This window comes from Nerophis lumbriciformis, linkage group LG04, assembly GCF_033978685.3.
Source record: "Nerophis lumbriciformis linkage group LG04, RoL_Nlum_v2.1, whole genome shotgun sequence".
Classification (NCBI taxonomy): Eukaryota; Metazoa; Chordata; class Actinopteri; order Syngnathiformes; family Syngnathidae; genus Nerophis; species Nerophis lumbriciformis.
Genome location: NC_084551.2, coordinates 37,391,000 through 37,415,490, shown reverse-complemented (window position 1 = coordinate 37,415,490; position 24,491 = coordinate 37,391,000). Strand labels below are relative to the sequence as shown.

At 39.2% G+C, this 24,491-nt stretch overlaps 1 protein-coding gene across 2 annotated transcripts; it reads right to left on the bottom strand.

The window, feature by feature from the left end:
- Positions 1–4,656: 4,656 nt before the first annotated feature.
- On the bottom strand, positions 4,657–22,647 carry LOC133601448 (protein FAM8A1-like). 2 transcript variants are annotated; one of them, XM_061954541.2, is made up of 5 exons: positions 22,155–22,647; positions 18,392–18,515; positions 18,190–18,304; positions 12,113–12,252; positions 4,657–6,663 (listed from the first exon to the last, which is right to left on the bottom strand). In XM_061954541.2, exons 1-5 carry the CDS (start codon positions 22,627–22,629, stop codon positions 6,519–6,521), a joined length of 999 nt encoding a protein of 332 aa, XP_061810525.1. In that variant the 5' UTR covers positions 22,630–22,647; the 3' UTR covers positions 4,657–6,518. The 2 variants fall into 2 exon arrangements, with proteins under 2 accessions (XP_061810525.1, XP_061810532.1); XM_061954548.2 differs by having other exon boundaries at positions 18,392–18,512.
- Between the last annotated feature and the right edge of the window lie 1,844 nt (positions 22,648–24,491).

The following is a 24,491-nucleotide window of genomic DNA, read 5'->3' as shown; positions in this document are numbered from 1 at the left end:
TGTACACTGAAAACCAGGGAACACAACAGGTTGCATACAATCCACAAACAAAAATACATTTTCAAATTAAGCACCCATGAACAGTCCAGATCACATCCAAGTCGGACTCAGCAACACATACCTTCATTTATGTACACTTAAAATAGGGAATACAACAACAGATTGCATATCATATATAAACAAAATTACATTTTCAAAATACGCCTTTGAGGACTTCCCATCTTTTTTTATGTTTTTTGGCATCATTATTGTTTTCAACCATATAATTTTCTAAAGTTAAAAAATACTGAATAAATGTTTTAAAGAAAGAAATACTAAGTGAATATCTGTTTTTGGCCTTAAAAATAAACCTTTTACCGAGTACTATAATTAAATTGACTAAATCATGACTGTCAATGAACTCTCCTAAACTAACAGAAACCACATCAAGCTTCATAAACAAACCAATCTTTAAACAAATTTTTTTAAACTTCCACCCAAAACGAAGACACAATATGACAATACCAAAGGAAATGTCGGGTGGATTCAGGCTCCTGACAAGAAAATCGGCAATCATCACATCTTTCATATAATCGACAGTATTACAGTTTTTCTACATTTTTAAAATTTTCATAACATGGTCACTACTGCCTAGTTTCTCTTGTTATATTCGTATTTTTACTGTTATATTTGTATTCTTATTGTTACTTTTTATTTTTAGTCTTATTGTTATATTTTAAATTTTATCTCCATTCATACCCCCATTATTTACTTTTTTAAATTCTATCTTAATTCTGTACACTGCTGCTGGAATCTTAATTTTCCTGAGGGAACTCTCCTATCTATCTATCTACAGATAATGTGTCATAAGACATGCAATACTACAAACCCCGTTTCCATATGAGTTGGGAAATTGTGTTAGATGTAAATAGAAACGGAATACAATGATTTGCAAATCCATTTCAACCCATATTCAATTGAATGCACTACAAAGACAAGATATTTGATGTTCAAACTCATAAACTTTATTTATTTTTTGCAAATAATATTTAACTTAGAATTTCATGGCTGCAACACGTGCCAAAGTAGTTGGGAAATGGCATGTTCACCACTGTGTTACATGGTCTTTCCTTTTAACAACACTCAGTAAACGTTTGGGAACTGAGGAGACACATTTTTTAAGCTTTTCAGGTGGAATTCTTACCCATTCTTGCTTGATGTACAGCTTAAGTTGTTCAACAGTCCGGGGGTCTCCGTTGTGGTATTTTAGGCTTCATAATGCGCCACACATTTTCAATGGGAGACAGGTCTGGACTACAGGCAGGCCAGTCTAGTACCCGCACTCTTTTACTATGAAGCCACGTTGATGTAACACGTGGCTTGGCATTGTCTTGCTGAAATAAGCAGGGGCGTCCATGGTAACGTTGCTTGGATGGCAACATATGTTGCTCCAAAACCTGTATGTACCTTTCAGCATTAATGGCGCCTTCACAGATGTGTAAGTTACCCATGTCTTGGGCACTAATACACCCCCATACCATCACAGATGCTGGCTTTTCAACTTTGCGCCTATAACAATCCAGGTGGTTCTTTTCCTCTTTGGTCTGGAGGACACGACGTCCACAGTTTCCAAAAACAATTTGAAATGTGGACTCGTCAGTCCATAGAGCACTTTTCCACTTTGTACCAGTCCATCTTAGATGAGCTCAGGTCCAGCGAAGCCGACGGCGTTTCTGGGTGTTGATGATAAACGGTTTTCGCCTTGCATAGGAGAGTTTTAACTTGCACTTACAGATGTAGCGACCAACTGTAGTTACTGACAGTGGGTTTCTGAAGTGTTCCTGAGCCCATGTGGTGATATCCTTTACACACTGATGTCGCTTGTTGATGCAGTACAGCCTGAGGGATCGAAGGTCACGGGCTTAGCTGCTTACGTGCAGTGATTTCTCCAGATTCTCTGAACCCTTTGATGATATTACGGACCGTAGATGGTGAAATCCCTAAATTTCTTGCAATAGCTGGTTGAGAAAGGTTTTTCTTAAACTGTTCAACAATTTGCTCACGCATTTGTTGACAAAGTGGTGACCCTCGTCCCATCCTTGTTTGTGAATGACCGAGCATTTCATGGAATCTACTTTTATCCCCAATCATGGCACCCACCTGCTCCCAATTTGCCTGTTCACCTGTGGGATGTTCCAAATAAGTGTTTGATGAGCATTCCTCAACTTTATCAGTATTTATTGCCACCTTTCCCAACTTCTTTGTCACGTGTTGCTGGCATCAAATTCTAAAGTTAATGATTATTTGCACAACAATTTTGTTTTATCAGTTTGAACATCAAATATGTTGTCTTTGTAGCATATTCAATTGAATATGGGTTGAAAATGATTTGCAAATCATTGTATTCCGTTTATATTTACATCTAACACAATTTTCCAACTCATATGGAAACGGGGTTTGTAAATTATATACATAGAGGACATAAGTAAAGGATATTAAATGAGCTCAAATATACCTACAAATGAGGCATAATGATACGATTTGTACATACAGCTAGCCTAAATAGCATGTTAGCATTGATTAGCTTGCAGTCATGCACTGACCAAATATGCCTGATTAGCACTCCAACAAGTCTAGTGATTCTTCCTGCCTCTCTTTAAATGTAAAGCTGCCTCTGCTGCACCTGTGACGTTTGCTGCCTGCCGTGCAATGCCAGTGCGCACTGGGCATCAAAAGCGCAGATAAAGGCAAAACATTGTCACAAAAAAGGACATATCCTTCAAGTGCAGAAAAAAGGAAGAAGAAGAAAGTGGAAGAGGAGAAAAAATGCCATGATAAAGGTATGTTTGCATGACTTGGTAATAAAAAGTTTATCAAAGAGATTTGTAGCTGTATTTAGCTTTAGCTATGTGACATTAGCTAGCTAGCGCGGTGCTAGCAATATGTTTTTAGCATCAGGTTACTAGTGAGATATGTTGTTTGCACAAATTGTTTGCAGCAGAGCACGGTAATTTATGTGAGTAAAATAAACATTAGTTTTTACATCAACTCATAAGTTATGTGAAACTTCCCCAGGAGCATTGTTAGAATACTTTGGAGGCACAGAATCAGCCCAGAGCCAGTCCACATCCTCAGGCTCAACTGTGAGTGATGAATCAGGTGAGGAAAAGACTGTCACCATACAGTATACATTTAATTTCTTAGTATAAACATTACACCTGAAGGGAAATTAATATAGTCAAAGTATCTCATTAATGTGTGCCTATATGTATGTATGTATGTATTTCATCTTAGGTCCATCTCCATCCTCTACAGTGCTCTCTCACACACCTCCATCCTCTGTGCCTACTGTCCCCTCCATGTCTGAAACCACAGCTGATTTATCTAGTAAGTTAACTGCAAAACACCCTTTATAATTGCTCATTGTACTGCAGAACATTCTGAGATTAATAATTATGTCCAACAGTGCAATTTAATGACCTTATAGGTCCTTCTTTTTAGTCATTGTCTTTCTTTGGTCACTTCCTCAGCAACTTCCACCACAACGTCCCCTTCACACCATGGACCATCATCAGCTCCGCCAGTTGACCCAGCTGAGTGGCCTTCTTTCCTCTCAGGTTAAGACAGGACTGAGCTGGTGATCAAAGGACCACTGTCTATTAAGGAGAACTTTTCATTCCCCAAACGGCATGATGGCCAGGCTGACAATAGGATAATGTAAACAACACTGCCAGAGCCGCAATGAGTTTATAGTAGGTGTGTGAATGATCAACAATCAATATTATTGGCAGAAATAGAGGGCCCCAAAATCAAATTTTGCTTAGGGCCCCATGGAGGCTTGGGCCGCAAAATCAAATTTTGCTTAGGGCCCCATGGAGGCTTGGGCCGGCACTGAACACACCGCATAAAACTTTTGGTGGACAAAAATGAGACAAAGAAGGAGTGGAAGATGTTACATGTAAACAAACTGTTGCGTCACAGTCCACACTATGGTGAGTTCAAGAGCCACCGAAATTAGTAGGACAAAACGATGTTTACCAAATGCTCTCATCAGTGAAGCATACACACACACACACATATTAAACATTGGGCTTTCTAACAATTGGGAAGGTTTGTGTCACGTTTGTCCTCAAACAAAAAACATACTAAAACAAACATTTTCCCCATCTTATTCCATTTTCAATCCATTTTTTTTTAAATGCTCCAGGGAGCCACTCGGGCGCCACTAAAGAGCCGCATGCCCTTGGACTGATGACTGTGCATGATTAGCATGATGGATGATGTTCAACACTTTGATGCTTTATGCTATTTGATACATGTTTACTTAATACTGTATGTTGGATACTTGATGCTGGATACCTCATGTTAAATGCTACATACTTGAACCTTGATGCCAGGTATTGGGTGCTGGATGCTTGATCACTGATGGTGGATGCGAGAGTTGAAATGCTGGCTGATAGGACACAAAGCTAAGTAATGAATGTCGGATCTTGGATTCAACGTATTTTTGACATTTCCATACATGCTCCAATAATAACAACACGTCTAATTGACTGCAGGGTCGTCTATGACGTCAGAGTGTGTGGTCTCTGACTAAAGCAAGGCACGTGATCATTGGCTTCATCCCATTTGTGTTATGAACTCTCACAATTACGCATGAATTATTGCTGGTGGCACTTTGTTAACTCACGTACAGATTTATTGCACAGTGAGGTTTACACACAAAGGTCTGTCATAAATTAGAATGATGAGCGGCACCCCTTCACTAAAATCTCCTTCCTGCACATTTTCTCTTCCTGGATGGCAGCCAGAAGTTGAGAACATGTCAAAGCACCAAATAGATTACACACACACACACACACACACACACACACACATACTCTCCAAATAGCAACACTCTTTTAATGCTCCTCACATTAGTGCGAAACATATATTTACAGTCGCATTAATATGCACAATTCAATCAGATCTAATACAAAAACATTTGCAAAGATACAAGTTGGGGGGTGGGCTTAATTGAACAATTTGTTCATTATTGTGGTTGTTGCACTGCATCATACTAAGGGATTACTATATATTATTCATACATTTGTATACTGTGCATGCAAAGGGCATGTCTGGCGTATGTACACTAGAGGGAACCAAACTCAAAAGTAAGTCCTCACTTAATGCAACAGTAGTGCCCATTTCATTTGAGAGCAAAAAAAAAAGCAACAACAAAAAAAGCTAACGTTGCAATATGAACATGTTTTGAGGAGGGGGGGATACTAATTTAAAGAATGTTTGTGTGGAGATGTGAACAGCTCCACTATAGTCTTGTTTAGGGATGGGTACCATTTACATGATGTGTTACCAATTCCCGGTACCTGGGAATCTATACCGGCACCTTTGTCTGTGTTAATAAATATTAATTGTTTTTGATAATGAAATGACATTTGTATTGTAACATTTGCAAATGTGCTGATTATATCCAATTTCTGAGTATGTTGCAATGACGGTTGCAAGTCCAGGATGTTTGATGGCAGTCGCGTATAGTTTATGGTGCGTTTAATTTTTTTGTTGCACCCCAGAGTGTTAATACTGTAATTGTTGTACTTATTACGCAGCAGCTGTTTGATTTTAACTTGCATCTTAGTTGTTGCGTCCATTAACAAGTTAGGAGGTGTTGAGATCGCCATGTAAAATCGTCAAAAGCAGAGCCAATTTATATTAGGATTGGAAGAGCGCAGCCTTACTTTACTTACATTGGAGCAGGTTTTTTTAGTCAATTACTTTGAAGGCGTTGAAAATTGCAACATTACATACTGGTAGTTTGACTAAGTCCGCCCTCAGTGCTGCTGTAGTGATCGCCAAGTGTCGAAGCGCAAAGAGACAACCGAGTCCGCAACTGGGCGTGACGTCACGTGCAACCCGGGTATCGAAACATGGCACCGTTGGGCTTTATGTGAATTTTTGCCAAGTAGGACGGCCGGGATTGAGTACCCATCCCTAGTCCTGTTTGACATCAAACGGCATGGCTCGGTTGATAGAGCAGGCGTGCCTGCAAGTTAAGGGTTCCTGGTTCGATCCCCAGCTTCTGCCATCCGTTGTGTCCTTGAGCAAGACACTTCACCCTTGCTCCTGATGGGTCGTGGTTAGGGCCTTGCATGGCAGCACCCGCCATCAGTGTGTGAATGGGTGAATGTGGAAATAGTGTTAAAGTGCTTTGAGTACCTTGAAGGTAGAAAAGCGCTATACAAGTACAACCCATTTATAATTTATCAATGTGTGCTTAAGAATACATAGATTAGCGACTTTCATACAGAGTAAAAGAGCACATTCACCCCTCATCTGAGCATTTAAAAAGAGGTCAATTGTGTTTTAATTCCCTCGCCAGATTTGAAAAGAGACATAAACTTGGCAAAGAGACACTTGCAGACCTACCCATATGCACCGACCCTGCTCAGAACGCAACAACGGCTGAGCCAGACTTAGGTTGTGACATTTAGTTCCTAACACTCCTTGCGGTGCACGTTTGCAGGCTGTGGTGCTCGTCGGGGTCATCTGACCCTGGAGCGCTTGACGACAATGGTGCCAGCGACCATGTCGTACACAGTCCTGTTGTGCTGGAAGAAAAGCTGCGTGATGAAAGCTGGGAAGAAGAACGCGATTGAAAAGTTCTTGCTCAAGGCTCGGACAGTTGACCTGTCAGGAAAGACAGAGAAGCAATGTTAGAGAGCTGGACAACACAACTGTGATCGTCATAGTACAGACACTGAATGGGCATCAAATAGATTAGTCAACTGAACTGATTTGTGTATTTGTCTTAGTATTAACAGATGCAATTTCCAGCATGCTCCAAATTAGGTCTTTTTTGAACGGAAAAACATGACACCACTATCAACAGCTAGCATATTTTACCAATTGTGGCATATGTGGACATATTCAACAAACAAATGTCTATATTGGACACTGTACAGGCCGAATAAAATGGTGCCTCGCACAACTCACAAAATACATCTTCAAGGAACGTAAAGATTCAACAAGGGATGCCATAGTTTCTGTATTGTTGTTGAACTGGAGCGTAATATCAAAGGCTTTTCCAAACAATGCTTCTGTAACATAACGTTATCCTTTTATTACATGCGCTTGGTAAGAATCTAACAATATGAAAACTTCATACCACGGTTATCATTATCGCGGTATTCTTGGAAGTGAAGAAAAAAAACAACTTATACACACACTGAAATCTTTTGGCAAAGTTGTGCTTATTTTTCTTAACTAAAATAAATAGACACACTGTTAGAAAAAACACTATTTCTTATGAGTCGCTAATAGTCTTTTAGTCTTTTAGTCTTTGTATTTTATCTGGTTTAATGGTTAAGCTTTTATTGTGTTAAATATTGTTTTGTACTGGGGAACTGCACTTTTTTGGAATTTTGCCTATCGTTACTAGAGATGTCCGATAATATCGGGCTGCCTATATTATCGGCCGATAAATGCTTTAAAATGTAATATCAGAAATTATCAGTATCGGTTTCAAAAAGTAAAATGTATGACTTTTTAAAACGCCGCTGTACGTAGTGGTACACGGACGTAGGGAGAAGTACAGAGCGCCAATAAACCTTAAAGGCACTGCCTTTGCGTGCCGGCCCAATCACATAATATCTACGACTTTTCACACACACAAGTGAATGCGATCCATACTTGGTCAACAGCCATACAGGTCACACTGAGGGTGGCCGTATAAACAACTTTAACACTGTACAAATGTGCGCCACACTGTGAACCCACACCAAACAAGAATGACAAACACATTTCGGGAGAACATCCGTACCGTAACACAACATAAACACAACAGAACAAATACCCAGAACCCCTTGCAGCACTAACTCTTCCGGGACGCTACAATATACACCCCCCGCTACCCCCTACCCCCCGCCTACCTCAACCTCCTCATGCTCTCTCAGGGAGAGCATGTCCCAAATTTCAAGCTCCTGTTTTGAGGCATGTTAAAAAAAATAATGCACTTTGTGACTTCAATAATAAATATGGCAGTGCCATGTTGGCATTTTTTTCCATAACTTGAGTTGATTTATTTTGGAAAACCTTGTTACATTGTTTAATGCATCCAGCGGGGCATCACAACAAAATTAGGCATAATAATGTGTTAATTCCACAACTGTAAATATCGGTATAGGTTGATATCGGAATCAGTAATTAAGAGTTGGACAATATCGGAATATCGGATATCGGCAAAAAAGCCATTATCGGATATCTCTAATCGTTACCAATCCTTATTAAAGACAAGAACACACGTCTCTAATGATGATGAGAAACGTGAACACAAACACAAACACTTTTACGAAAACATACACAAACACACACTCACATAGGATCACGGTCAATAAAGGTGGATTGTTCCGTGCAGGATAATACCAAGCATTGTTGCTTCCCTACTGTTATCTTCTCACAGACATTTCCGCCGTGTTTGATCGAGGTAAAAATGCTAACAGCTGATTACCGTAATCAAACTCAAATTAATCACAATCGTCAATCACGATCATATGATCACGCAGCCCTTGTTCAGCGGTCCTTGAACACGTCCGTCTCGTATTCCTCTGAGTGTAAATCAGAGGAATATGAGATCAGTCTGTTCTAAGAGAGCACAGCTTGTAGGTTGATTGAATATCTTAGTTGCTAAGACAGTAATGTGTTTGTATAAGTTTAGATTGGGGTATGTTGTTTCTTTATGGGGAAAATACATAAGAGTCTCGTTTTCATGTAAGCATTTAAACTATTGAGCTGGCACCAGTCAGTCAATTAGTTTAGCAAAGTGCAGTTATCAATCACGGTTTTACGATGATTTTCATTTGAACTTTTCCACCACTTGTGGCAGTAATGACAATTTCAAACAAACAGAAGAAGTCTGGAGCTAAAGTCATAGAGAAGTTTCTTAAATGCTAAAATTATGACTAAAATGGTAAAGCTCTAATTTAATTTGCACTTTAATTTTATTGACATTTCAGTTAAACATATTCATTATTACATTTTTTTGTGTGTAGCACAATATAATTATATGTAAATTTATTTATGAGTATCCTCTTATGCAGTATTTGGTAAGTACTTCTTTTTCTTATCAGCCTTACCTAAGCCTAAGGTTTATGTGTTAAAAAAAAATATTAGTCTTTGTGATTAACACAGGGTTTCATATCATTTGACAAGGTTGAAAACTGTAAGTACCGGTAGGTTAGATATAATTATTTAATACGAATAAAATCAAGAGTAACATTGTTATTTCAGCGTTAATATTTGAGTGGGCTCCAGGGACCTCTGTAGTAGAAAAGTTGGGCCCCGAGGTCAAAAAGGTTGGAAACCTGTATTCTAGACCCTCTGAATCAGGTGTGTCATGACCGCTGCCGCCTTGGCAATCCTACAGTTAACCTCCTTGTCGATAGGCAGTGAGCTTGAGATGTTGGACCCAAGGTAAAAACCAGTGGTGGTCAACCAAGCCAAGATGACTGTTGTGCAACAAACAGCGTGTAAACTATCTGAGTACGCAATAGGCCTAGATATTCCTGCAAAAAGCAGATACAATCAAAAAAATCTAACTATGCAATAGAATACATCTCTATACTTTATCAAAAAAAGATTTGTCGAGTGATAAAGAATTATCCGTCGGTCGCGTTCCCAGACATGCTGAACTATCTTGTGCTCCAGATATCATTCTACACGACAAAACAGATGAAAACTTGGAAAATCATAGAGGTCTACAAATTCTTTGTGTGTGGTTGGGTCAAGGAAATTGGTATCAAGCCTCTCCCGGATAAATTTGCATCGGTTTTACTCGGGTAGGGTTGCATTTCATGATTTAACTGCGCATCCACAGCCATGTTTGTTGCATGCGCCGTTTACGAGTACCGTATTTTTCGGACTATAAGTCGACGTTTTTTTCACAGTTTGGTCGTGGGTGTGACGTATACTCCGGAGCGACTTATGGGTGAAATTATTAACACATTACCGTAAAATATCAAATATTATTATTTATCTCTTTCGCGTGAGCGACAAAGTAAATGTCCGCAATCTTCACTCAAACGCCAACCAATAAGAATTTGGCGGGGGCGGGTCATGGCAGAAGTGCATTTTGGTTCATTGAATGCTAACTGCTATATGCTATACGCTACTGCCGGAGCTATTAAAATGGATCACATCAACATTGGCGGTAACTTACAAAAACTGAGAAGGGCTGAACTAAAATGGCACCGAAAAGGAAATCATATACTCCAGATTACAAACCGGACGTAGTGAAATATGCAGCAGAAAAGGGCGATCGAGCAGCAGAAAGAAAAGGAGCGGCGCATACCAGGAGCGGCACTGGGGACGAAGATTTCATGGGATTTAGCGATTAGGAGTGACGGATTGTTTGGTAAACGTATAGCATGTTCTATATGTTATAGTTATTTGAATGACTCTTACCATAATATGTTACGTTAACATATCAGGCACGTTCTCAGTTGGTTATTTATGCCTCATATAACGTACACTTATTCAGCCTGTTGATCACTATTCTTTATTTATTTTAAATTGCCTTTCAAATGTCTATTCTTGGTGTTGGATTTTATCAAATACATTTCCCCCAAAAATGCGACTTATACTCCAGTGCGACATATACCGTATTTTTCGGAGTATAAGTCGCACCGGAGTATAAGTCGCACCTGCCGAAAATGCATAATAAAGAAGGAAAAAAACATTAAGCAACTTTCATAAACTATGAAAAAAACTGAGACTTATAGTCCGAAAAATACGGTATATGTTTTTTTCCGTCTTTATTGTGCATTTTCGGCCGGTGCGACGTATACTCCGGAGCGACTTATAGTCCGAAAAATACGGTACACATGTTTTTTCCCGTCTTCATCAAAATATAACTATAAATCTCAATATTGTGTATGTGCTGAAAGCTTCATTTAGGATTGCTGCCTTTCGTAAAAGCTTAATTATTTTAGGTTTTACTCACATTTGCTTTCTTTTATTTAGACTCCCCGAGTTAGTGCTTAACGAAACACTCGTAGCAAAAATGCCTTTTAAGAAATACAAATAATATCAAGAAAATACTTTAATGAGAAACACTAAACGTTAAAAGTATATCAAACAAACCTTTAACGAAGTGATCACTGCAAACTTGTGCATTCTTCAACTCTGCTCCCTTGGACTAAAGTGCGTGCTACTTTTCTCGTCATCGTTTCGTAAAATCTTGCACTTTTGCGCCCTTCATGATTACCTCTCGAGGAACTCTGAAGAAACTTGTTATCCTTTTTGCGATTTGAACAGTTTGTGCAGTCGAAAACAACACCATTATAGGGCATTGTTCTTCGAAAAAGGCTAAATGGCGCTTAGTACACATTGTGAAGAGACGCTGGCTTGACCACCACACGCATTCAATGGGCTGGACGTGACGTCATATGCAACCCAACAATACCCATAGATGGACAATGGAATGTGCATTCTGGACCAGTACGTTTGTCTTTATAATGATTGTCAGGTGTGGGAAAAGCGGCTGACAAGATGCTGAAGGCTGCCTGCCGTGTGAGACATCAAAGTTACGTCATCAGCAAAAAAGCAGCTTACAAATGAGACTTTGGTCTTGGCACGACAGTGAGTCATTGTACAGACTGCAACAAGTGCCCCACAACAGCCATAGCCGAAAATCTTACCCTCTTTTTTTTCAGATTCCTATGAGGTAATTATAAATATTAACTCCAGTTGCACAGACTTCTTGAAATTGCCACAAATGCCCCAGGATGGACACCTAAACCAATCAGAACTTTGCATTTATCATGCTTTGTCCACATACTGTCACTTCAAGAGAGTATTCTATTCACATTAAACACACATAAAAGTCACACGTGTTTTGCAATGTGACCGACTACATAAAAAGATTGGATTTAACAAAAAATATAAATTGGGAATCATTAGAAACTAGCTAGGTATTTTATTTAGCCTTACTGTACATTTAAAATGAGGAGGTTCTTTGCCCAGTAGCAAAGCAAAACAACACGTTTGCAATTCCATTCTTCATGTTCCAAATGTTTCCATAATTGCGCAAGTTTGGCTGAATGTCCAGTTGTGTTAATAACAACAAACATTTTCTACTCACGCCGAGAAAGAGACATTAGTCGCCGGCACTACAAGGACCCGGTTGGGCTGAACCAGAACTGATGAGTCGCACGTCACAACTCGGAGTCCAATAATGAACTTTCCTGGAGTGGCTCCTCCTGGTCCCCAAATACACACAATCTGCAAGGAAATGGTAGCGCATGATTAGAAAAGGAAAAAGCAACTGACTACGCCCACAGAAATAATAGCATCACTCATTATTAGGGGACAGTGACTTGTTGTCAACTTATTTTAACACTTGTATGGCAGCTGAGAAGAACGTTGGCATCAAGGCCAGCCCCTGGCATAAATAATAGTTGTTTAGGGCCAGAACCACGAGAAGGGCCACGTGATCTTGGCAACAGGACTTTTATTCAGCAGTGAATCAACATGTCCTTTGTAATAGTTTTAGTTTGGTTTTGCAGCATCACAAGCTGCATTCATTTAAAATCCCAAAGAAATAACATTGTCATCGTGACAGATTAACGGCCGTATTTTAAAAACGACCGTACTATTTAAGTTTATATTAAAGCCGAATCTTTTCCCTAAAGATACGTCGAAACAACAATTGTTATACGTTTTTTTAGAGTTTACCTACCAACTTATTTTTTTTCCTTTTCATATGAACTTTGGACATTATCTGGAATATAAACACATGACTATTGAACATATTGGATTGAATTGAATTGTAGTTGTCACTTGTCTTTTTTGTTTATTGTTTATATGTAAATATTTACAGTAAGTACAATTATTTACACAAATTGTACAATATTAATAACACATTATTTCCTAATATCTAATTATAAACATACTTTAACAGCATTTTTGTTCATTGGTAATATTAAAGGTGGACTGTCCTTTCCTGGAAGTTTGCCTATCATTCACAATCTCTATGTAAGACAAGAACACATACAGGTGAAACTCAAAAAATATATATATTGAGCAAAGGTCCTTTTTTTTACCAAAAATTACATGCAATGCAAGATATTTCAAGACTTCCCAGAGTTTTTCATTTGAAATGGTTTTTGGCCAGAATATCCTAAGGATGCGACACAATGGATGAAGTGGTTTTCTAAAATTCTGAGCCATATAGAAGGATGCTTGGGGACGGCGTGGTGCAGTTGGGAGAGTGTCTGTGTCAGCAACCTGAGGGTTCCTGGTTCGATCCCCACTTTCTACCAACCTCGTCACGTTCGTCGTGTCCTTGAGCAAGACACTTCACCCTTGCTCCTGATGGGTGGTGGTTAGGACCTTGCATGGCAGCTCACGCCATCAGTGTGTGAATGTGTGTGTGAATGGGTGAATGTGGAAATAGTGTCAAAGCACTTTGAGTACCTTTAAGGTAGAAAAGCGCTATACCAGTATAACCCATTTACCATTTATTCAGGATTGGCCAAAAAGCCCTCTAAAAACATCTAAAAAGCACTAACAATAAACCATTTACATATTGTGACCTGAATAATAACCAAGTATTGGTGGTATTGCTAATAAAAACACTAACGCAGAAGAACGATATAGCTCGGTTGGTAGAGTGGCCGTGCCAGCAACTTGAGGGTTCCAGGTTCGATTCCCGTTTCCGCCATCCTAGTCACTGCCGTTGTGTCCTTGGGCAAGACACTTTACCCACCTGCTCCCAGTGCCACCCACACTGGTTTAAATGTAACTTAGATATTGGGTTTCACTATGTAAAGCGCTTTGAGTCACTAGAGAAAAGCGCTGTATAAATATAATTTACTTACTACTTACTTAGGAACTATTTTTAGCGGCGCAGTGATCATAAAAAGGTAACTAGTTTATGCAGTTATTGACATACTGAGCTGGTGAGCTGCTGCATTGCCTCTGCATTGGTAAAAGTAAATTTTAGATTGTATATCATGCCTCTCATCTGGATAGTAGAAAGATGTGGCCATAAACCGAGAAGTTGGTCAACTTTGATGTTCAACTTATACCTGGAGATGGTGAGAAAAACACGAAAAGACGCTTGTTTCGGGTTTTTTTTTTACCTGTGTGACAATTAGGATAAAAAAATCAGGGGTCACCAACACAGTGCCCGCGGGTACCAGGTCGCCCCCAAGGACCACATGAGTCCCCCACAGGCCTGTTCTAAAAATAGCACAACTCACTAGTGAGTAATCACACTTGTATTTATACAGATTTTAAAATTACAATATCTTAAAAATATGGTCATTGTGCATTTTTTTAAATATTTAAGTTTAGGTGAAGTTTGACCTACTGTAGTTCAAAGGTCAGTATTGTTCGCGTGACAAAACCAGTGGTCGTGTAAAGTAAACTAGCGAGCGCAGCGAAGAAGAACACTGAATGCAGTTTCTTAACCCCTAAAAATGGCATAAAAAGATAGAAAACTTATAACTTTCAAAGCAAACGGAAGGAGGAGTTGTTCTTTACGACTCTGCAAGAAACTTGCGTGTGTCTCATTTGCAGGGCGACGGCGAAGCGGCACAAGTTGGAGAGACACTTCACTACGTGTCGCAACAGCTACCATGCTACCTACCTTCCGGGAAGCGCATTATGGGCAGAAAAAGACAGTGAGCTAAAGGCAGCTTTGGGTAAGCAAAAGTATTTTTTCACGAAACCGGCAAAACAGTCTCAAAAAGTAACTGAAGCCTCGTTTAGAGCTTTGGAGTGGGACAAAACCTCCATAGCCAAGCACATATACATATTACAACGTGCATCTCAAGATATCTAGCAACAGAGGGAAGGGATTGCAGGGCAATAATGCTACTTGATGGATCTGCGTATCACTCATTTACTAAAACCTGCTGCTCATCCTCCTTATACAAACCCCGTTTCCATATGAGTTGGGAAATTGTGTTAGATGTAAATAGAAATGGAATACAATGATTTGCAAATCCTTTTCAACCCATATTCAATTGAATGCACTACAAAGACAAGATATTTGATGTTCAAACTCATAAACTTTTTTTGCAAATAACAATTAACTTAGAATTTCATGGCTGCAACACGTGCCAAAGTAGTTGGGAAAGGGCATGTTCACCACTGTGTTACATGGCCTTTCCTTTTAACAACATTCAGTAAATGTTTGGGAACTGAGGAGACACATTTTTTAAGCTTCTCAGGTGGAATTCTTTCCCATTCTTGCTTGATGTACAGCTTAAGTTGTTCAACAGTCCGGGGGTCTCCGTTGTGGTATTTTAGGCTTCATAATGCGCCACACATTTTCAATGGGAGACAGGTCTGGACTACAGGCAGGCCAGTCTAGTACCCGCACTCTTTTACTATGAAGCCACATTGATGTAACCCTGGCTTGGCATTGTCTTGCTGAAATAAGCAGGGGCGTCCATGGTAACGTTGCTTGGATGGCAACATATGTTGCTCCAAAACCTGTATGTACCTTTCAGCATTAATGGCGCCTTCACAGATGTGTAAGTTACCCATGTCTTGGGCACTAATACACCCCCCTACCATCACAGATGCTGGCTTTTCAACTTTGCGCCTATAACAATCCGGATGGTTCTTTTCCTCTTTGGTCCGCAGGACACAACGTCCACAGTTTCCAAAAACAATTTGAAATGTGGACTCGTCAGACCACAGAACACTTTTCCACTTTGTATCAGTCCATCTTAGATGAGCTCAAGCACAGCGAAGCCGACGGCGTTTCTGGGTGTTGTTGATTAACGGTTTTCGCCTTGCATAGGAGAGTTTTAACTTGCACTTACAGATGTAGCGACCAACTGTAGTTACTGACAGTGGGTTTCTGAAGTGTTCCTGAGTCCATGTGGTGATATCCTTTACACACTGATGTCGCTTGTTGATGCAGTACAGCCTGAGGGATCGAAGGTCACAGGCTTAGCTGCTTATGTGCAGTGATTTCTCCAGATTCTCTGAACCCTTTGATGATATTACGGACCGTAGATGGTGAAATCCCTAAATTCCTTGCAGTAGCTGGTTGAGAAAGGTTTTTCTTAAACTGTTCAACAATTTGCTCACGCATTTGTTGACAAAGTGGTGACCCTCGCCCCATCCTTGTTTGTGAATGACTGAGCATTTCATGGAATCTACTTTTATACCCAATCATGGCACCCACATGTTCCCAATTTGCCTGTTCACCTGTGGGATGTTCCAAATAAGTGTTTGATGAGCATTCCTCAACTTTATCAGTATTTATTGTCACCTTTCCCAACTTCTTTGTCACGTGTTGCTGGCATCAAAGTCTAAAGTTAATGATTATTTGCAAAAAAAATGTTTTTATCAGTTTGAACATCAAATATGTTGTCTTTGTAGCATATTCAACTGAATATGGGTTGAAAATGATTTGCAAATCATTGTATTCCGTTTATATTTTCATCTAACACAATTTCCCAACTCATATGGAAACGGGGTTTGTACATCAGGACTGTGAATGATAGGCAAAATTCCAAAAGAAGTGCAGCTCCCCTTTAAACACCAAAACAGGACCACACACAAAATCTTGTTTAGCGCCACAAAAAGCTGGTTACCACTTAAAACATGATAATAATAATTCGATCCTGGAATTGATTATTTATATTTCCATTATTGAGCGTGAGCGTAGAGTTTGAGCACAAAATTCTGTATTGCTGTTCTCTTCTTGGGCGTTGCAATTGTTCAAATAGAGAGAAAAGAAAGAACTTACATATAAGTGCCAAAAGAAGTGGTTCATAAAAGTAATAAAGTCAAGGAAAAAACGAAAGCACATCGAAGGAAATGGCTCCTAAAATATCATTTTCATTATCTTGTGGAATACAATCGGACCATGCTTGTGTCTGCTCTGCAGCGATCACTTTGTAAAATGTTTGTTTGAACATTGGATTTGTTCAAGAACCTTTCTGTGATGCAATCGAGTTTATTGTCTACTATATTAGTAGTCTTTGAGAGCAGAACTAAACGTAAAAAAGGACAAGAGATCGCATTAGTTTGTGTTCTTTTGTGGTTGCTATGCCTAAATATAACTACGAAGACCTGGTTGTGCAAATAAACTAACGTCAAGTTAAGTCCTAGTAATAAACATTGTTATTGTGGGTCCAATACACTGTATTTTCTTTGTCCAATGTCGTAACAGAAACTAAAAGCTTATGTTGTTGTTGTGCAGGAAAGCCGTTCTTTGGTCGCCATGGAGGACCACATGATAGCGTCTTTGGCGCTATTTGTTAGCCTCAAGAAAATACCCTTAATAGTATTAATAAACTAAATGAATAAATCTTTCATAGGCTCAACAGCATATACCGAGTCTTGTTATCACTAGCAAACATTGCTAAGCAACAGGGACATTTATAGCAATAATTTCGCCACACCTAGTGTGTGTGTGACAATCATTGGTACTTTAACTTTAAATAATGAGACAAAATATGAAAATAACACCATAAAAACAAATGCAAACATGAATTGTAGATGAGAATAATAATAATCATAATAATAATAATAATAATTATATAATAATAGGGCTTCACGGTGGGAGAGGGGTTAGTGCATCTGCCTCACAATACGAAGGTCCTGAGTAGTCTTGGGTTCAATCCCGGGCTCGGGATCTTTCTGTGTGGAGTTTGCATGTTCTCCCCGTGACTGCGTGGGTTCCCTCCGGGTACTCCGGCTTCCTCCCACCTCCAAAGACATGCACCTGGGGATAAGTTGATTGGCAACACTAAATTGGCCCTAGTGTGTGAATGTTGTCTGTCTATCTGTGTTGGCCCTGCGATGAGGTGGCGACTTGTCCAGGGTGTACCTCGCCTTCCGCCCGATTGTAGCTGAGATAGGCTCCAGCGCCCCCCGCGACCCCAAAGGGAATAAGCGGTAGAAAATGGATGGATGGATAATAATAATAGTAATATTGATAATGCGTCTATCGCAATATAAATTGATATCGATTTATTGGCCCAGACCTAATCATTTGTATATTTGCCTCTAAACCTTTAAAAATATGCCTAAATCTGCACTGATGCAGGTAAATAAACAGTAGCCTAATGGGACTCTAGACTATCGCCTGGAACCCGGAAGTGCCTCTCAGTCGCGTGATTGCAACCCAGCAATTTTGTAAGAGAAAAATGTTGGGAGTCTGTCATCCTCATAGCCATGAGTACTCACCTCATAAAAACACACTAATATCGGGTACAACAGAGCAACCAGCATCAATTTCTCCATTGACGTTTCCTCGTCTATTTCATCCACGATAAAATGCAAGGCAAACTTGGACACGTCCCTGGTAAAAAAAAAAAAAGCCAGGCACAAACAATTGTCAATCATCCTTCTACTGTCACACATCATAAGCAATAAATTGAAAGCTTACTTGATTCCAGTCATATGCATAACACTGATGATTATGCTTGCTTTTATGACAAACAATATGAGGAAGTCCACAATTTCAGCCAGAAGTCTTTGTAGAGGTGACGGGATAGTATACTCTTGACCTGCTGAGTGGAGAAACAGAAACGTCACTTTAATTCCATGATTAGCTGACAGGTCTTATTGCAAACATTTTTTATTTACAGTGGTTTTTACAACATTCTACTGTAAATGGAAAAACAGTACCACTGCTTTTTTTTTTTTTTTTAATTCTGGTAACTGAGCTGCCAGTTTTTTTTACCATAAAAATGTGGTACCATTTTTCCATTAACACCAATACACCGAAAAAAACAACAACCAGACAGCTGACAGGTCTTATTGCAAAAACCCCACAAGCAATGTTCCCTCTGAGGTGCACGCCTGTGCAATTGCGCACTGCTCAAGCGTCCTCTGCGCACGGCAAATCTATGCCACGCACAAAATCAAATAAAAAAATAAGCGCATAACACGACATGAACATGACAGAGAAAACAGTTTTCGTCATCATTGTTCAAATATTGTAACGTCTGTCGAGACGCTTTGAGGACATGAATTCCATCGATCACTTTACTGAGCAAAACTCTTTATTGTCGGCCATAAACACATCACCAAAACATTAGTAAAAAAAATTATATCTAGTAAAACTGGTCATTTTCTGCAGTACAAACCAGACCAAAAGCAACTTTGTTATATCAACAGCAGCCGCTCGCTCTTTCTCACTTGCGCCAACACATGCACATATGGCACTTAGCCAGTGATGCGTTTACAGCCACACAAAAAGTCGGACAACTCCAACACCACACATAAAGTGTAATTCCAGGTCGTTACACTATGATTTACCAATCAAATGTGTGCTTATCCTAGTGTCATTTATTAGGAATCTTAATTTATAAATATTAATCATGAAATGCTGTTAGTATATTAAATAAATACTAATAAAAATATATTTTTTACAAACAGGAAGTTGCAGGAATGTACACATGATCCCCTGCTTACATCTCATTGTGCAACATGTGAATGTTTTAATGGGAACTAAATGCAATGTCTGAAAGGGGTACAAATTATTTCCAAAGCAGGACCTCCACCCAGACAAACAATACAAGTACACAGTTCATGAAAAACAATATTTTTTGTTATTGTCATCCTAAGTGGGCCTAAACACTTATATTAGAAAATAACATCATGGAAATGACTGCTGTCATTTGATTATAATAAGAGAATGTTGTCTGTCAATCTGTGTTTGCCCTGCGATGAGGTGGGGACTTGTCTAGGGTGTACCCCGCCTTCCGCCCAAATGCAGCTGAGATAGGCTCCAACACCCCCCGCGACCCTGAAAGGGACAAGCGGTAGAACATGGATGGATGGATGGAGATTTAACTTGTTATTTAGTCAGGTTTGGGACAGGTGTGCTGCTGGTGTAGCCACAGTGTGAACGTCTGATGTTGCTCACATGGGCTCCACTGAATGCTCTCAGGGAGTTTTTGCGTTTGCTCACACACATGAAAAATTAGAGGGAACATTGCCCACAAGTGTTAATAAATGTGCAGATCTTAGGGCAGGGGTGTTAAACTCATTTTCATTGAGGGCCACGTCGCAGTTATGGCCCCTTGTAACAGTAAATATTATATGAATTAGCCTATGCAATTGATTACTATATATTTTTTCTTCTGTATACTTTAATAAAAAAAGGAATCTGTAGATTTTACAGTAAAAAAATGGCAACTCAGTCAACAGGATTTTACTATGAAATATATTCAGGTTTTTTCTTTTCTTAAAACATATCACGGTATATAGAAAAACAGTACCACTGTTTGATAAAGACAGAAAAAAACTCAAGAGCTTAGAATCGCCAAAATCATACAGTGGTTTTTACAACATTCTACTGTGAATGGAAAAACAGTACCACTGCTTTTTTTTTTTTTTAATTCTAGTAACTGAGCTGTCAGATTTTTTACCGTAAAATATGTGGTATTATTTTTCCATTAACACCAATACACCGTAAAAACAACTACCATAGAGCTGACAGGTCTTATTGCAAAAGCACCACAAGTGTTAATAAATCTGTAGATCTTAGGGCAGGGGTGTTAAAGTCATTTTCATTGAGGGCCACATCACAGTTATGGCCGCTTGTAACAGCAAATACTATATGAATTTGCCTATGCAATTCCATCCATCCATCCATTTTCCTCCGCTTATCCGAGGTCGGGTCGCGGGGGCAGCAGCCTAAGCAGAGAAGCCCAGACTTCCCTCTCCCCAGCCACTTCGTCCAGCTCCTCCCGGGGATCCCGAGGCGTTGAGGCCTATGCAATTGATTACTTTTATTTTTTTTCACTATAGTGTATACTGTAATAAAAAAAAGAAATCTGTAGAGTTTATAGTAAAAAACTGGCAACTCAGTAAACAGGATTTTGCTATGAAATATATTCATGGATGGATGGATTATTTTTTCTTACAACATATTACGGTATATAGAAAAACAGTACCACTGTTTGATAAGGACGGAAAAAAACTCAGAGCTTAGAATCGCCAGAATTTTACTGTAAAATTTACAGCGGTTTTAAAACATTCTACTGTAAATGGAAAAACAGTACCACTGCTTTTTTATTATTTTTTTAAATTCTGGTAACTGAGCTGCCAGCTTTTTAACCATAAAAAATGTGGTACCATTTTTCCATTAACACCAATACACCGTAGAAACAACAACCAGAGAGCTGACAGGTCTTATTGCAAAAACACCATAAGTGATCATAAATCTGTAGACCTTAGGGTAGGGGTGTTAAACTCATTTTCATTGAGGGCCACATCACAGTTATGGCCGCTTGCAAGTAACAGCAAATATTATATGAATCTGCCTATGCAATTGATTACTATATATTTTTTCTTCAGTATACTTCAATAAAAAAAGAAATCTGTAGATATTATAGTAAAAAACTGGCAACTCAGACAGATTTTAATATAAAATATATTCAGTATTTTTTTTTCTTACATTTTACGGTATACAGAAAAACAGTACCACTGTTTGATAAAGACGGGAAAAAAAACAGATTTTAGAATCGCCAAAATTGAACTGTAAAATTCACAGTGGTTTTTACAACATTCTACTATAAATGGAAAAACAATACCACTGCTTTTTTTTAATTTTTATTCTGGTAACTGAGCTACCAGTTTTTTAACGTAAAAAAATGTGGTACCATTTTTCCATTAACACAAATACACCGTAAAAACAACCACCACCAGCTCAATCGACAATTCCATCCATTTCCTACCGCTTGTCCCTTAGTGGAAGTTTTTTTTCAATTTAACATGCTGTAAAAAAACACCGTAAAAATGATTGTCATTTTTGCAGTGTACAATTTGATGGATAACTTGATTTGAAATCATAAGTCAAGTAGATATTTAAGGATTGATTTTTAATTGGACAAAAACATTTTTAATGTAATATGTGTTGCAATATTACTATTAAAGTTTAAAAGGTATGCAATTTCAAGACGTACATATATTTGTTGTGTCTTGGAGTGTTTAATCCACATAAATATGCTGTTATTGAATGCAATTATATATTCAGTTTATCGATGAGATGGCGACTTGTCCAGGGTGTACCCCGCCTTCCGCCCGATTGTAGCTGAGATAGGCTCCAGCGCCCCCCGCGACCCCAAAGGGAATAAGCAGTAGAAAATGGATGGATGGATGGATTATATTATCATATTCAGTATTATTATTATCTTTACCTGGCCTCCGTGCATTTCCATTCTCCTGCTGGAGCTGCCGGGGCTGAGTCGGCACTGCAGCCCCGCTTGCGGCGTCACCTGCGCGGCTGCCCGGGGAAGCGGAGGCAGGTCCAGGGGCCGACAACGGAAAGCCGAGCGGACCGGTGAACAAACTCTGATAAGCAGAATCGAGATGCGCCGTCGACGTCCCGCTAACGGACTGTAAGACACAGGGATAGGACATGGCTGATGCCGCCAGCCAGCTCTGCCATGTCACATAGCCCGTGTAGTAGTGGCACATCCACGCCTGTAACTTGTCGCAGTACTCCGCGGTGGTGCAGCTTTCAGGTACGTCGTCGTGTTGGTCTTTTTCCTCCATAACGCCATCTACGAGTTGTTTAAACCTATTAAAACAAGCTTTACTCTTGTCGGATTTCATGTTTGTGTTTTTCTCGTCCGCCATGTTGGCTCTGGCTGACGCAACATATGACGGCATTCTGGAACGTTCCACCAGCATAGAGGGGAGGCCTTTTTTTTTAACTGTTGTGCGTGACGTTGAATTGAGTTGTAAATTCCAATAATGTTTTCAAAACACGTATTTGTAATGACCGGCATGAAGACACACGTTGGGTTTAGTCGACTGCTAAACTAAATGGTGAAGTGAATTATGTTTATAAAGCGCTTTTCTCGAAGTGACTCAAAGCGCATTACATAGTGAACCCCATTATCTATGTTACATTTAAACCAGTATGTTTGGCAATGAAAGTGACAATGGCGGAAGCGGGTATCGAACATAGAACCCCAAGTTGCTGGCACGGCCGCTCTACCAACCGAGCCACGCCGCCCAATGGTATAGTCCAGAGGTGTCCAAAGTGCGGCCGAGGACCACTTGCGGTCTGCAGATATTTTTTTTAACTGTCCGTGACACAAAATTAAATAATATTCCATTAAACCCCATTATAAAGTCGAATAAAAGAGCTTACAAAAGTGCAATATATTTATCTGTACAGTAATCTGCGATGAGTTAGCGACTTAATTGTCCAGGGTGTACAACGCCTTCCGCCCGAATGCAGCTGAGATAGGCTCCAGCACCCCCTGCGACCTCGAATGGGACAAGCGGTAGAAAATGGATGGATGGATAATGTATTTATTTATATCTGCACCTTATTGCTTTTTTATCCTGCACTACCATGAGCTAATGCAACAAAATTTCATTCTTATCTGTACTGTAAAGTTCAAATTTGAATAACAATAAAAAGGAAGTCTAAGTTTAAGTCTATAAGTCTTACAAGTGAAATGTAACAAGAAAAAGTTGGAATGTTGACTCTAATGATACAAAGCTGCCATGCAGGCTGTTTTTTTTTTCTTTAAAACTGTCACTGCTCAAAAAATAATGCGGAATCGAAATCAATGTTATGAGTTGGTGACCTAAAGGCTCAAATTACTTCACATCAAAAATTCCATTTAAAAATATTTGGGGGGGAAAATGCATATTTTTTGTTTGCCATAAAAAAAACGTATGTTTTCTATGAAACGGACAACAACAAAAATTAAAACGTATAATCAACGGATAGATCTGAAGTTGATCTCAACATTTAAGTGTTGAAAGTAAAAAATAAAATAAAATAATGTATGACTTATTTATAACACTTTTTTGAGTAGGGACCTTTTGAGAATTTTAGTGTGATTTTTTTTAATTGTCTTTGCTCAAAAAATGACGTCAAAAATTTAACTTTTCGAATTTTGGGGGGAAAATTATTGCATATTTTATGTTTTTGTGATAAAAAAAACCAGACAAAAAACTGGGTTTTAAATACAGGCACCTGGGGATAAGTTGATTGGCAACACTAAAATAGGCCCTAGTGTGTGAATGTGAGTGTGAATTGTTGTCTGCCTCTGTGCTGGCCCTGCGATGAGGTGGCGACTTGTCCAGGGTGTAGCCCGCCTTCCGCCCGATTGTAGCTGAGATAAGCTCCAGCGCCCCCTGCGACCCCAAAAGGGAATAAGCGGTAGAAAATGGATGGATCTAGAGCTTTGAAGCGTTGACAAAAAATATATATCTGATTAATTTTTAACATTTTTATGACTAAAAACATGAGGGGAGGCCTGAGGGCAAAAACAATATAGTAGTAGTAGTAGGTTTGAATATGAAAAATATTACAATGACTCCCAAATGCTTTGATTTTTCAATGTGCGGCCCTCAGTGGAAGAAGTTTGAACACTCCTTGTATAGTCCAAACACTATAAATGATAAATGGGTTATACTTGTATAGCGCTTTTCTATCTTCAAGGTACTCAAAGCGCTTTGACAGTATTACCACATTCACCCATTCACACACACATTCACACACTGATGGC